This window comes from Lithobates pipiens, unplaced genomic scaffold (assembly GCF_037356315.1).
Source record: "Lithobates pipiens isolate NorthernLeopardFrog02 unplaced genomic scaffold, aLitPip1_a1.2 Scaffold_22, whole genome shotgun sequence".
In the NCBI taxonomy this organism is placed as follows: Eukaryota; Metazoa; Chordata; class Amphibia; order Anura; family Ranidae; genus Lithobates; species Lithobates pipiens.
This window is the reverse complement of record NW_027507784.1, coordinates 34,639,986-34,655,556: the sequence shown is the minus strand read 5'-3', so window position 1 is coordinate 34,655,556 and position 15,571 is coordinate 34,639,986. Positions and strand designations below refer to the sequence as shown.

The 15,571-nt window shown below is 42.5% G+C and overlaps 1 protein-coding gene across 2 annotated transcripts in view; it reads left to right on the top strand.

Moving 5' to 3' along the window:
• The window catches only part of LOC143923543 (NACHT, LRR and PYD domains-containing protein 1a allele 5-like), a 51,029-nt gene that overhangs the window by 1,749 nt on the left and 33,709 nt on the right, over window positions 1–15,571 (top strand). The window contains exons 2-5 of one of the 2 annotated variants that reach the window (XM_077447300.1): window positions 264–321; window positions 11,470–11,573; window positions 12,055–12,095; window positions 12,246–12,466. In XM_077447300.1, coding sequence (XP_077303426.1) covers window positions 11,472–11,573; window positions 12,055–12,095; window positions 12,246–12,466 — 364 coding nt within the window. In that variant the 5' untranslated portion in view covers window positions 264–321; window positions 11,470–11,471. Of the gene's footprint in view, window positions 1–18; window positions 322–11,469; window positions 11,574–12,054; window positions 12,096–12,245; window positions 12,467–15,571 lie in introns of those variants that run through there. The other variant, XM_077447301.1, reaches the window with a different exon arrangement.

The following is a 15,571-nucleotide window of genomic DNA, read 5'->3' as shown; positions in this document are numbered from 1 at the left end:
TTGTACTCTTTACAGTTGTGAGCCCCCTTCTCTTCTTACTTCCTATATACTACATACTCTAGGGGTATCTTTATTCTATAATTTCTCTGTATTGTGAGTATTTCTGTGGCTGCTTCATTACATACTCAACACTCAGTGTAGACTTTCAACTTTCACTTCTTCCTCCTATTCTTGGGTGTTAAGTCTGACACTGAAGTAATTACTTTTTACCTGTTATATCATTTTATATGTATCACTATTATTTTTTCTCTATTTTTTTGCAGCAAAGGAGTTTCAGTGATTGTGTCACCATTAAAGGACAATCCCAGTTCTTATGAAAAGGTGAGCTGATCACAAAGGGAATATCCCTGCTTTTTTTTTGTTGTATTTAGTTTTTACCTGGGATAGCCTTCTATATGTAGATTATATGTATTATATTTATTTATGTAGAGATGGTTTTGTGTTTCTCTTGTGTTACTTTTTTTCATATTATTAAGCAGATGTTAAAAATCAGTTGTCATTGTAAGAGCATGAAAGTTTATAGAATTATCCTTCTGCCACCCAAGTAATGTACATGTGTGGTGGCAAGGAGATTGGGCTTTAATGCCGCACATAGGCGTGCGCGGGTGGCAGAGCTTTCTGTGCTGAGCGCATTCTCACTGACTGAGCTGTCAAAGTCATCACTAGGTCTCTACTAATGATTGGGAGTTTGGTGGGTGCGACTCCCGATGATGTGACCACTGTGACAGCCAATCACACTGGCCACATGATTGGATGGTCCTTCCCACCCCTGGGTGTAAAAATTTTGTTAAAGGGCACCAGGGCTGGGCGGGAAGAATTTATTATAAAGTGGTATAAAATTGTATAAAATGTAAAACTATAAAAAAAAAAAGTTGTAATGTTCACAGACTTTTTATTTATGCCTTTCATGGTAATACATTTCAATAAAATCCCCCACGTCTTATGATTTAAATTCCATGGCATAGACTTTGGTATATACCAATATATGGCCTTTCAGAGGCAATCATGAGATGATGGTCACCTTCATCAGGCTGAGGCCGGGTTCACATACGGCATGTGTAGCTGTAGTCCAGTGTGTTTCTGTTCACCGGTTCAGGTTGCCTAAATTTGCACCTGAACTGGACCCAAAAATGCACAAGACCCTTTTTTGGAGACCACGCAGCGTTTACCCCATAGGTGTGTGAACCGGCGCCATTGAGAGCCGGCCACACTCACATGTCATGCTAATCTGATGTGGTGAAAATTGCATCCAATTTGCATATATGTGAACCCGATCTAAAGGTTGTAGTGAGTATTCTCCGTTGGTAAGTAGGTGATCACTTTTTCATAACAATGTCAGTCTTCATGGATAATGCCGTATACACACGATCAAACAATCGGGTGGAAAAGTCCGGCAAACTCAAGTCCACCGGACAATCCCCCCGTGTGTAGCCTCCGGCGTACTTTTTTGACCCGAAAGTACGGCGGACTTAGAAAGTAGTTTTACACTCCAATCTTCCCACCGGACTTGCATTTCCGCGGACAATCCGCCGTACTTTTGAAATGAACGGACTTTTCCCGCCCGCAGAAAAGTCCCCTCATTTTGAGCGGGTCTCCAGGTAGGCGGGGCCCGCGAAGGAGACGTCGCTGACCCCGCCACCTAGTATGGACTTAAAGGGGAATCCCAACGCCGAAAAAAATCGGCGGGGGGGTCCCCCCAGGTCCACATCAGACCCTTGTCCGAGCACGCTACCCGGCCGGCCAGGAAAGGGGGGGGACGAGCGAGCGCCCCCCCTCCTGAGCCGTAACAGGCCGCGTGCCCTCAACATGGGGGTGCCTTATCGGAATCCGGAAGCCCCCTTTAATAAGGAGGCCCCCGGATACCGGCCCCCCACCCTATGTGAATGAGTATGGGGTACAATGTACCCCTACTCATTCACCTGTGAAAAAAAGTACAAAAAAACACAACACAGGGTAAAAATAGTTTATTGCACAGCTCCGGGGGTCTTCCGTCTTCGGGGGTCTTCTCGCCGGACTCCTCCGCTATCTTCTTCTAGCTCTTTTACTAGCGGAGGAGCCCGGCTTTCTTCCTCGCCGCCGGCCTCTTCTTCCGACTTCGGGGGTCTTGTCCCCCTCTTCGGTTCTTCTGCCGGGCCACCGCGCCTTCTTATAGCTCTTTTACAGGCGGTGGCCCGGTCTTCTTCGCCGCTGTCGTCGTCGTCGTCGCCGCCTTCTGTTCTTCTCTTCTCTTTAGCTCTTTAGATGTTGACTTCACTTGGAAGAAATAAATAAGTAAATATATATATATATGTATATATATATATATATATATATATATATATATATATATATATATATATATATATATATATATATATATATAATTATTTTTTGCAATTGTTTATTTATCTGCTAAAAACATTTCCTATAAGTGCAGTTACTAGTGTCCAAAAAAAAAAATCCAATAACAAATATTCTTTATTATACTTTATCATTTTTTTTTACTAAAAATAATAATTGTAAGTGCAAGTAATGGTATGCGAAACAAAACCCCAAAAAACAGTATTGTGCAGTAATTTTTATAATAAATATTTAAATAAAAACCCCAAATCACATTTATAGGGGCTTACAAAGCATTGCATAGATCATGCTTGATATTACCAGCGACAGACACTAGCATGCAGGATGGCATCAGATTATAGTGTTTTTAAAATGATGATAAGGTTAATTGAATATTTGTTTAAAAAGCGCTTTTAAAAAACTGTAAACTTATTAACATGAATAAAATTACAAAATCAAATTTATTATACAATAATTTCTTAGAAATCAATAATAAGCTGTTTCAAAGTAGATGAAATACATTAGGCTCAATTCACAAACCTAAAAAAAAAAAAAAAAAAAAAAAAAAAAACAGGATAAAGATTAAGAAGAAGAAAAAAGTGACAGTTACTTTCAGCTCAGTCAGTGAGATCCGAAATTCACAGTCACATCACTGAAAACAAAAATTCTTCAGGGATTGAGCCTTTGGAGCTCCAATAGTGTATTAGACCTATAAGGTATAATTTAATTCAACATCAATTTAATAAATATAAAATATGCATTGTGAAGCTGAAGTAAACACAGAAATTTAGTAGGTAATTTAATGGTAGGTAGGTAAAAAATGATGGCAGATAATTTATTAAAGGCTTCAGACACCTTTTTTTAAAAGTTTAATAAATACACCCACATTAATCAAATAAAAAAATGTGCATTTAAAATATTTTTTTGCATGCAAGTCATCATTGTGCGGTGGGCACAATGCTCAGGATACTTCATTTTTATGTCCCAGCTTTAGACCTGTATGGACCATTTGATTATGGGGCTAGAGGTAGTAAACAACGGAATACAAGTCCGGTGATGTCATCACACTTGTGTCGGCACGGTCTGCAAGTCCCTCTGCCCTGGTGGGCATCATTCACAGATCCTGTTAATGGATCTGTGAATGGATGATATAGCCGTACGGGTGGAACCACGCACAAACTAGCTAAATAAAAAAAAAAAACGAATGATCCAGGGAGAAGCACCCCACAATTGGGTGGGGTGTTCAATGTGGGGGGTTGGGCAATGTGACCATGTTTCATGTTACACCCTAAAATGGGTGTAACATGAAACCTTTTCTTAAGGGTGGAGTTAAAAGGATCCATTTAACTTACATAATTCAAACAATGAAGGAAAAATTCAGCTAATAGTGGAAGTGTGAGAATGGATATACTGTTTATATAATACCAAACCCAACATTCAGCAAAGATATTTACATTAGTCATACAGTGGAACCTCGGTTTGCGAGTAACGCGGTTAACGAGCGTTTCGCAAAATGAGCACTGTATTTCTAAAAATCCTAACTCGGTTTGCGGCTTTTGGCCTGAGGTGGGGGGACGCCGGAAGCCGAACAGCGCCGATCGTCAGCGTTGGGAAATGCACGGAAAGGCCCAAGCACACTTAGGCTGACCTCATTGAAGTCAATGCATAAAAAATTATTTTAATTTCCATTGACTTCAATGGGAAAGCTCACTTTGATATGTGAGTACTTTGGATTACGAACTTACTCCTGGAATGGATTATGCTCATGATCCGAGGTTCCACTGTACTGCAATGACAGCAAAAAAAATTACCATGAATTATTATTTTTTTGTTTCAGTATTTTTATTGAGGTTTTTACAATTTGTTTTACAACCATTCAGATAGGGTATATTCCATTTTCTTAATAATGTGATGGTGTAAACAAAAGGTGCAAGGTTCAACTTAAACAATGCAGTCGTCAGTAGTGAACAATTAGAGCTGGACAAAGAAAAATATAGAGTACTGGGCATGAGGAACTCTGTGACAATATGCTGGAAATGCCGGACATGCCTCCAGTCCACCCGACCACCCCACCTGGGAACATACTGTAAACAGGCCGGGGGGGTACATCCATCCAGCTCCCACTCCTTCATCTCTTTCGCTCTCCAGTTGGTGTATTCGTCAGAAAACAAGATATGCTTTCGTTCCAAAAGGACTATGAACTGTAAACTAGGGCAACAACTGTAGTCTGCGAGACGTAGAGCATCTCATCTAAAACGTATTTAGCTAAATAACCGTCAAGATTGAGCATTTATAACCAGCAGTGGTATCTTCTTTATTGTTTGTCCACTCGAGTATGCCTAAGGTCAGTAATGGGGGAGCCTAGTCCCAACTGTGGTGAGAAAGATATATGGGAAGGGGGGGAGGTAGGTGAGCTATTATCAGACTAATATATGCATGGTTACATCTTGAGTCGTATAAAATCTCTTCAGATGAAGGCTGCATATAGGGAGTACACAAGGTTATCTTTAGTAAAGCCAATCCAGAGGAATATAGAGAGTACAGGGAAGAAAGAATGGAAGAAGGGGGGGTGGGGGGGGTGTTGCGTTGTAACCTTCCATTCTTAGCCCTTGTACACACGGTCGGACATTCCGATGGAAAATGTCCGATCGGACCGTATTGTCGGATAATCCGACTGTGTGTGGGCTTCATCGGACTGTTTCCGTCGGAATATCCGACTGACAAAGTTTTAGAGCTGGGCTATAAAACTTTCCGACAACATGATACGATCGGACTTTGTACGATTGTGTGTAAAGAATTACGATCGGACAAAGTGCCACGCATGCTCAGATCAAATTCCTAGACCAAAGCTAATGGCTACTAGCCTGAATGTAGTCCCGTCGTAACGAAATAACGTCATCACGTTCTGAACCATCGGATTTTCCAACAACTTTGTCCGACCGTGTGTATGCAACACAAGTTTCGGACAAAAAAACGGATTTTGTTGTCGGAATGTCCGAAAGTGTGTACAAGGGTTTAGACTTTTGCGGCCTCCTTCCAGTGATGCCTCTTACGCCCCCAGGATAGGCTCTATTGTGCATTTAATATTTTGTGGAATTTAGCTGAGTCTGCAAAGTGCAGCCAACATGAACAGGTCTTGCAGAATTCTGTATGTGTCTCTCTGGCCTGGTGGATGAGGTCCCCCATTTCCGCAATCTTCTCTACGCCTTGGAGCCATTCTGAAATCCTGGGGGTGGGGGGGGGCGTTCCCGTTAATTATTATTAAAATGGATCTAAAGGCTGATTTTTTTCTGCCTTAACCACTTCAGCCCCAGAAGATTTGGCTGCTGAATGACCGGGCCAATTTTTGAGATTCGGCACTGTGTCACTTTAAATGACAATTGCACGGTCGTGCGATGTTGTACCCAAACAAAATGTAAGCCTTTTTTCCCCCACAAATAGAGCTTTCTTTTGGTGATATTTGATCATCTCTGCAATTTTTTTTTTTTTTTTTGCGCTATAAGCAAAAAAAGAGCAAAAATTTTGAAAAAAAAAACCACAATATTTTGTACTTTTTGCTATAATAAATATCCCCATTTTTTTTAAAAAAAAAGCTATTTTTTTCTCAGTTTAGGCCGATATGTATTCTTCTACACATTTTGGTAATAAAAAAATCGCAATAACTGTATATTGATTGGTTTGCACAAAATTTATAGAGTCTACAAAATAGGGGATAGATTTATAGCATTTTTATTATTATTTTTTACTAGAAAAGGCGGCGATCTGCGAATTTTATTAGGACTGTGACATTATGGCGGACACATCTGACAATTTTGACACATTTTTGGGACCATTGCCATTAATACAGCGATCAGTGCTATATAAATGCATTGATTACTGTAAAAATGTCACTGGCAGTGAAGGGGATAACAATAGGGGGAGATCAAGGGGTTAAATGTGTTCTGTAGTGTGTGTTCTAACTGAAGGGGGGTTGGGACTTGCTAGGGGAAGAGATAGATCAGTGTTCATACTTTGTATGAACACACAAGCAGTCTCTTCTCCCCTCAAAGAACCGGGATCTCTGTGTTTACACACAGAGATCTCGGTTCTTGATGTGTCACGAGCGATCGCGGAAGCCCGGAGGTAATCGCGACCGCCGGGCACTCACATCGGCTCCAGGGGCCAAAAAAGGAAGCAGCGTAAAATGATGGCGATTCGTGCAGCCGAGCCATGTTTCCGCAGTACAACTGCGGCAGCTGGTCGGTAAGAGGTTAATGCATTACCTGCGGATAGGTAAAAACACCCCACTAACTGTTTCCCCCACCTTCTACTCCCTACAGACTTACTTGGCTCCTCTCACTGATCCAGCAGATCTTCTTGTCTTGGCTACAACAGTGCTGCTCCCTTGTCCTGTTCTCACAGGAGCCTCTGCAGGAGACATAGTCAAATTCTGTGAATAGGAAGCTGTGGTTAGCCGAGCCGTGCTGTGTGTGTCCATGGACGTACACAGCCTGGTTTGAGATCATGCCTGCACAGGTGCCTTCATAGTACAGGTCTTGCTGAGGGAGGACTTGGAGGAGAGGAGGAGTGGACAGTGCTAGCAGGGGAGTCCAGAAGATGAGGTAAGAGACGGCTCTATGCAATAACGTTGTAACATTGCACTGGCCAGGTAAATGTAATCACTTTATTTTTAATTAAACAAAGAAAGCTTTTAGAATAACTTTAAAAGGATTGTAAACCCTCACCTTGTAAAACAACCCATTCAGTTTAAAATGAAAGGTAAAACATTTGTGTATAGATATTAGGGCTCTGGAAATTAAAGATTAATTCCTCGATTAATCAATTAATTCTTTTGATCGATCACAATTCTTTTGATCGGTACTCACCTCCTCGTTGGTTTCCGGGTCTTCAGGGAGCTCTGTGGGAGATCCGGTGACGTCACGGACATCAACGTCATCGGATTCCTCCCCCCTTCCCCAAGTGCCTCCATCTGCTAACGAAGGGAAGGGGGGAGGAGTCCGGTGACGTTGAAGTTATGATTGAACGTAACGCATACGGGGGAGGAGCTACACATGAGGTCACCTGCTGCTGCCCTATGGAACTAACACGATTGTCGGCTTTACATGCTGTGTTTTTATCATCTTTATGTGAGTAGTTTGTGTTTGAACACAAAAATGAAATCTTATACTTAAACGGTGAGCACTTAGATCTTTTCCTTCTACCCATGACCTGGCGTCCTTGCTGAGATATAAGGAGACCTGAGAGAAGTTTATGGTCCGTGTTAACCCTTTTGATACCCGCTTGCATGACCACCTGTTTGCACAGGGATCCATGCCATAAGGTGAGAGTGATTAGTTAGACCGGAGGTGGAGGGATTGTCACGCTACTGTGGAAAATAAAATTACTTACGTCAGTGCTACAGTTTGAATTTAGAACGTATTTGTGTGAACTGTGAAGTTAAGTCATGGATTGTAGAAACTAACTAGTGTTGGGTGATTGTATATAGTGTATACCACATTTACCACTGACTAATGCAGAGTTGTAATGCAAGGAGATCAGCTAAAAATAGTTGGATCTGTATGTGTGTTATAACAAAAATTTTAATCAGTAACAGCCCTAATAGAAATAAAACATTATAAATAAAAAATGTTCCCCTTTGTTATAAGTAATCTCTCTCTTCTCGACTGCATAATAGCTGGGGAGAAGAAGCAGTGGTACACTGAGCTTCCCATTGAAGGGCTGTGCAAGGGGGGTTGTCAGGACAAGTCTGATCATTTGAGGAGAGCAGGCTGTGTTCCCAGCACAGCTAGAGAACTGACCATGGTGTGTTCTCCTGCATAATGTGGTCAGTTTTGTAATAAGAAAGCAGAGGGACTGGTAGGAACACCAGGGATTTCACATAAAGGAAGCAATACAAAGATAACAGGATACTTACATATACATGTACATGGTACAGCAGACAGATATGAGGAATATGAAATGTTTGGGCAACAAACATATTAAGCTTTTCTTTATGTATGTGTCTTCAGCTGGAACTTTGGGTGTCATAGGCCATCTGAAATTTGCTAGATGTTACCCCATCAACCTTTAGACTTTTTCTGCACACTCAGAAGCTGTAGAAACATGCAGTCTTCATATAGCCCAGCCCTGTTGTAATAAGGGAGCACAGTGGTGTAGTGGTTAGCACTTTCACCTAGCAGCAATAGGGTTGCTGGTTCAAATCCCGACCACAACACTATCTGCCTGGAGTTTGCATGTTCTCCCTGTGCCTGCGTGGGTTTCCTCCGGGTACTCCGGTTTCCTCCCACACTCCAAAGACATGCTGGTAGGTTAATTAGACCCTGTCCAAAAAAAAAAGAATTGGCCATAATATGTGTATGTGTATGTCAATGTTGTAAGTGTGTCGGGACCCTACAGCAGGGGTCCTCAAACTACGGCCCTCCAGTTGTTCAGGAACTACAATTCCCATCATGCCTTGTCATGTCTGTGAATGTCAGAGTTTTACAATGCCTCATGGGATGTGTAGTTTCGCAACAGCTGGAGGGCCGTAGTTTGAGGATCCCTGCTCTACAGGTTAAAGGACCGCATAAATAGCTGCAGATGGACACCAGTGGCAAGAAAAAGTGCCCAGAGGCGATTCAGTTCGTATAGGTAGCGCTATATAAGTCATTCATTCATTCATTCATTAGTTAATAAGCCCATGTTAATTAGGTTTCTGGTCACAGGTGTATTTTCAGAGTAATATGAGCAGGAGGTATACACCTCCTCTTTTTACTGTATATAAGACTTGTATTCCTTTCAATAAAAGTCATTCCTGTTTGACCCTCAATACAGAGCCTCGTCTCGTACTTGGGGGGGAAGAATTATTCGTATGGGTTTCTTATTTGGCTGATCGGAGTGTTCGGTAGCTGCCTTTGTGTTCGGAAATGGAATGTCCTAAACAGCTTTAATCCCTTTCATACTTGGGGTGTCGTTACAGTTGCCAACCATCAATTAATTTTACAGATAATTTTTAAAACAAGAGGTTTCATGCTCCAGTCTGTAAAAGTTCCTGGATAGGTAGCCAGCTGATTCAAGGCATGGTATAACTCACACAATACAAGTATTAAAGTCACTCACCAAGCCACATCCATAAATTAAAGTTTTGAAAAAGAAGAAAACCCACCAATCAGACTTTAAAGGCAGATTGGAAAACAATTGAAAAAAAATCATATATTTTATTGTACATAAAGAGAAATAAAGAAAATGACCTATACAAGTGAACTAAATTTGATTAAATGCATATAATTATACATATATACAAACAATTGGCCAAAAGTGGCCAGATATTTCCAACCTATAGGTTATGATACAGGATCTCAGATGAGTGAGATCCTGTTCGTCAATGTGTTTCGTTGGTTCGCTTCCTCAGGACACACATAGGCGTGAGTATAAAAAAACAACAGGTCTCACTGTAGAGATAAAAAAAATAATAAACCATGTTACACTATAACTATTATTACACAGAAACATATACAGTATCTCACAAAAGTGAGTACACCCCTCACATTTTTGTAAATATTTTATTATATCTTTTCATGTGACAACACTTTGCTACAATGTAATGTAGTGAGTGTACAGCTTGTATAATAGTGTAAATTTACTGCCCCGTCAAAATAACTCAAAACACAGCCATTAATGTCTAAACCTCTGGCAACAAAAGTGAGTACACCCCTCCATATTGGGCCCAAAGTGTCAATATTTCATGTGGCCACCAACCATTTTGCAGCACTGCCTTAACCCCTCTTGGGCATGGAGTTTACCAGAGCTTCACAGGTTGTCACTGGAGTCTTCTTCCCCTCCTCCATGATGACATCACAGAGCTGGTGGATGTTAGCCCCTGTACACATGGTCGGAGATTTCCACAACCAAATCCGTCGGATTTTGCCCGTCGGATTTTGTCCGTCAGATCTTGTCCGAAACTGTTGCATACACACGGTTGGCAAAAATATTTCCCAACCAACTGGGACGGTCGATCTTTTAGAACGTGATGACGTAATTTCGTTACGATGGGACTACATTCAGGCTAGTAGCCAATAGCTTTGATGTAGGAATTTGATCTGAGCATGCGTGGCACTTGGTCCGATCAAAATTCTCTACACATGATCGGAGTATGTCCGACCGGCCCAGTTGGTCGGGAAATATTTCCAACATGTTGGAAAACTGGGTCCGACGGAATCAATCCGATGCATACCACACACAGTCAGGTTATCCGACGACACGGTCCGATAGGACACATTCCGACAGTAGTGTAGTGTGTACAAGGGCTTAGAGATCTTGCACTCCTCCACCTTCTGTTTGAGGATTCCCCACATATGCTCAATATTTAAATCAAATTGCAATCAATCAAAAATCATTGTTTATCCTGAAGTTTGTGTGTCTATGAAACTTATGGTACCGAAATTAGGAGTATTTTGTGGCATAGGCATGCAATGTATACAGTAACTAGGTTCAGGTTCTGTTTATTCATCCCTCTTTAAAGCAGAGCTTCACCAAAAAGGGGAAGTTTCCGCTTTAAGTCCTCCTCCCCCGCTTCTCTGCCACATTTGGCAGGTCTTTTTTCCCCCTTGGGAGCTGGTACCTAGTTTTCACAGTACTTAGTTTTGAAATTCTTCTCACCCACTCACTCCCTGCACTCTTCTGGAACACATCACATGTCCCAGAAGACTGCGGGGCAATTCACAAAGCACAGCGTGGCTCATGCATCCATAGTGGGCAGTCGGCTGTGAAGCTGCCCACAGTTAAGAAGCTGGTCCTGGGAACCCAAAGGCTAGTGAAGAGATAGCCAAGGTGAGGATGGCACTGGATCCCTGGACAGGTAAGTTTCCTGGTATTAAAGTCAGCAGCTACAGGATTTGTAGTTGCTGACTTTACATTTTTTTTATCCAGAGTGGAGAACCGTAAGTCTTCTCCTCTCCAACCGTACTACCCTGGAACCCTTTACTCTGCATGGATGAGAACCCCTGAGTACTCAACAGATTCTTCAAATTAGCCCCTTAGAGGGATTACAATCCAAATAGTGGAGGAATGTTCCTGCCATCCAGGACCCATGCCTGGCATCCTGTATGACTCCAAAAGCAAATATTATTTAAAAACACACTGTCTGGTTATTTTTTCCTGTATCTCTCCTAGATATGAAAAGTTTGTTTCTTGAACCAAGCAGTGATATACTTTCAGACAAGATGGCACGTGCTGATTTGAAGGACACTTCACCAGAGTTCAGCACACTCACACAGGTAACATGCATCTTATTAACACTAACCAGCAGCTGTTGGGTTTAAGTAAAATTGCATCATGCAAATTGACTGAAAAATCGAAGGCTTATGCTCCTTACACACGACCGGATTTTTCGTTGGACTTGGAACGGCAGACAATCTGAGGTCCGCCGGACTTTCAAACGAACGGGCTTGGCCACACTCGATCACTCCAAAAAGTCCAACGGATTCGAATGTGATGATGTAGAATAAGGAAGTTCATAGCCAGTAGCCAATAGCTGCCCTAACGTCAGTTTTAGTCCATCGGACTAGCACACAGAAGAACGCAGTGTCTGCTAAAAGCTGGACCAAGTCCGCCGTAAAGTCTGGTTGTGTGTACGTGTAAGGCTTTTTTGGACTGGCTATGTGGCTAACACAAAGGCCATCCCTACAGATAATAGAATCTCATGTATTTACTTGGTAAAGCTGATTAAAAATACATTTCATTTTTATTTTGATGTAGGAGGACAATGCCATTTCTCCAAGTATTAATGGGATCTACAGGTAACATGAGAAGTACATATCCTACTAGCATTGTGTATGTATATAATATATATATATATATAATTTTTTTTTTTTTAAGATATATTTAGATACACTATACTCTCAGTATCTTGCTGCCTAAGAGGGATCTATGTATATTTTTTTATTTAGGCACAAACTGGAACCTGGTCAGCTTTTCTGCTGTTCGGAGACCGGGATAAAATTTCAGGTGAAATCTCGGGTCACAATTGAATATGAGCTGGAATATGGCAAAAACTACATGAAACAAATCAAAGACAGTGGATATGAACTTGTGGGTCCTCTATTTAACATCACTGTTGAGCCCGATGTGGTATCCAGTGTGCACCTGCCACATTATTTGTATTTGGAAGGTAGGTCATATTCTATAGCTGCTTTAGGTGTGAAAACATATACATAAAATTCAACTTTAACATTTCACTATTATTAGCAATGTTTATCCAGAACAAGGCAAAACATACCACCCCTGTGTAACTGCTGTAAATCTTATTTGCCAGCAGGAAGGGCAATTTCTTTTGACTGCATAAATGTTTGCCTTTTCCTTTCGTGTATAAGTCATATGGCCAACATTTTTATGGACACCTTACAAAAACTTGTTTAGGAGCATAGACAGAATCATTGATTGCCAATGATTCACAAAAAGTACTGACCTGTCCGGGGCATCCCAACAGGTGAGAGGAAGAAACAGGATTGGGGGATCCATAGATCAAGGAAGAGGAGGAAATCCAGACACATGAGGCCCATAAGACCCCAAATCCCTCCTTTGCACTTAAAAGCATTCCAAACACCAAGTTTGGCTATTTTGAATACTGTAATTTTTTTTTAATTTGACACCTTTATGTCTTCTGTAATCTGGAAGTGATGTCATGATGTAGCTTCTGGGTTACTAGATCTGACACCCAATCAAAGCTGATGCCGGCTGGTGGCTCGGGCCTCCCAGTGGGACAGGAGAGCCGCAGAAGGCAGTGGGAGGGGGGAAATCCCCTCCCACTGCTTGGGATAAAAGCCGAGCAGGTTCTTAGCCACATTGCTTGTTATCCCAAGAAAGCCAACCATCGGCTCTAAAAAACGCTACCGGGGTGATGCGTGCAGCTGCAGACATCACCAGGGTGCAACTCCTTCAAGCCAAGGCTACATATTTGCATACAGACAGCATAAAGGGGTTCAAATGTTCACGGACCGGGTGCGTGTAAATTCATTACGTACACTGACGGGCTGGACATTTAGCGGCGGCGGGCCATAGGTTGCCGACACTGGTGTAAGTAGAGCAGTGGATGGTGTAAGTAGGGCAGAAATTGGTGTTAGGCAGGAGGAATCTGCACTGCACAGGGTGATTTGGGTGTGCGCACCCTGTGCGCTGATTTTGCCAACTTCCCTTCATCTACCTTTCTGAGTCCAGTATGCTCTGACCTTGCTTTTTTACCGTTAATATATTTAAAGAATTTCATTGGATTTTTTTTACTCTCTTCGACTATGTGTCACTCATAGTCTTTTTTTAGCCACACTGATTGCGTTCTTACATTTATTATTGCATTTCTTGTAGTGTTGCAATGCTGACAATGACCCCCCCCCCCCCCCCCCCCCCCGCTTTATATTTTTTAAAGGCCATTTTTTTCTTTTAAATATGACATTTTATGTTATGGTTTAGCTACCCAGGTTTACCCTTTGTTCTTTTATATTTATTGCCCACTAGAATGCACTCGTGATACCTTTATTTAATATGTTCCTAAAGCACTCCCATTTTTCCTCAGTGTTTAATGTTTATAGGATTTGGTCCCAAATAATATCTTGTAGTATTGAGCGCAGTTTAGAAAAATCGGCTCTTTTGAAATCTATTGTTCTTGTACTACCCTCATGTCTCCTTTTTCTGTGATTTATGTTGAATGTAACTGTAGCACTGACCTCCGAAGGAGTGGCTGATTTGATTGGGCTTACCGTTACCTTCTTGACCTTTTGTATGTCTAGGGGTAGGTAGATGGCCCAAGAACTGCAGAGACTGACACCAGATCCACTTGAGGGATTTTTATTTGCAAAAGAGGAATAAACAAAACACAGTCTCTCAAAAAGGATTAGAGGGTTTAGGTAGAAAGTCCAGGTACTCTTGGAACTTAGTCAAATAGAAAAGTCTCTTACATTAGGAAATCCAGAGAATAGCCATTCACAACTGGATCCTTACCCTTATCAGATAGTCCTTCTCTCACTAGGCCTAGCTGCCGATAGAGTGCTCAAGCAAAGCAAAGTCTCTGCTACAGACTTGTTGTAGAACACTTGAATAACTGAAGGATGTAGACAAACTTATGCCGCGTACACACGGTCGGAGAATCCGTCGGAATGCGTCTTATCAGACCGTGTGGTCAGATAATCCGACTGTGTGTGGTATGCATCGGACTGATTCCATCCGAATCTCCGTCGGACCCAATTTTCCAACATGTTGGAAATATTTCCCGACCAACTGGGCCGGTCGGACGTAATCCGATCATGTGTAGAGAATTTTGATCGGACCAAGTGCCACGCTTGCTCAGATCAAATTCCTACATCAAAGCTATTGGCTACTTACCTGAATGTAGTCCCATCGTAACGAAATTACGCCATCACGTTCTGAAAGATCGGATTTTTCGCCAACTTTGTCCGACCGTGTGTATGCAACAGTTTCGGACAAGATCCGACGGACAAAATCTGACGGACAAAATCTGATGGATTTGGTTGGCAAAATCTCCGACCGTGTGTACAGGGGCTTAGAGAACCTTCATACATCATACATTTCAACTAAGCCTCCAGGCTCCTTCTGAGAAGCCAGCCATTTGCATTGCCTTCTCCCGAAGAGTCCTCCCCTGGATGCTTTTCCAGTTGCTGGGCCTCTCCACAAACCAAGACGGCACTGGACCACCTTCAAATCCTCCTTCCAGTTACTTTGCCTCGGGCCAGCCAGCCAGCCCCGAGACTCGGAATTGGGTGGATCTGCACCTCAGGCCATGAGAGCCCTGGGGGCTAGTCAGGAGGACCAGGACCAAACAGACAGAAATCACGTCTGGACCGGAACCCCAAAGCACGTGACGTCAGTACCTTAAAGAGGAAGTAAACCCTGATGGGTTTACTTCCTCTTTTTTTCCCTGCAAAGGTAAAGCATAATGGACTACTATGCATCGCATAGTAGCTCATTATGTGTCACTTACCTGACACAGGAGCCAGCGAAGTCGCCGCTGATCCCTGTAGTCCGCCGCGTCCATCTTGCTGGTGGCGTCTCGCAGCTCCGACCAATGACAGCGGCGCAACCGCGATGACGTCACTCCCGCGCATGCGCACGGGAGTCGCGCCTCGCAGCTCCGTTGCTGTCATACGGCGAAGCCGCGATGACGTCACTCCCGCGCATGCGCACGGGAGTCGACAAATTTGGCAAATCCATTCTTGGATTTGCCGCATTTAGTGCGCCTGCGCGCCGCTGTCTACGGCGCATGCGC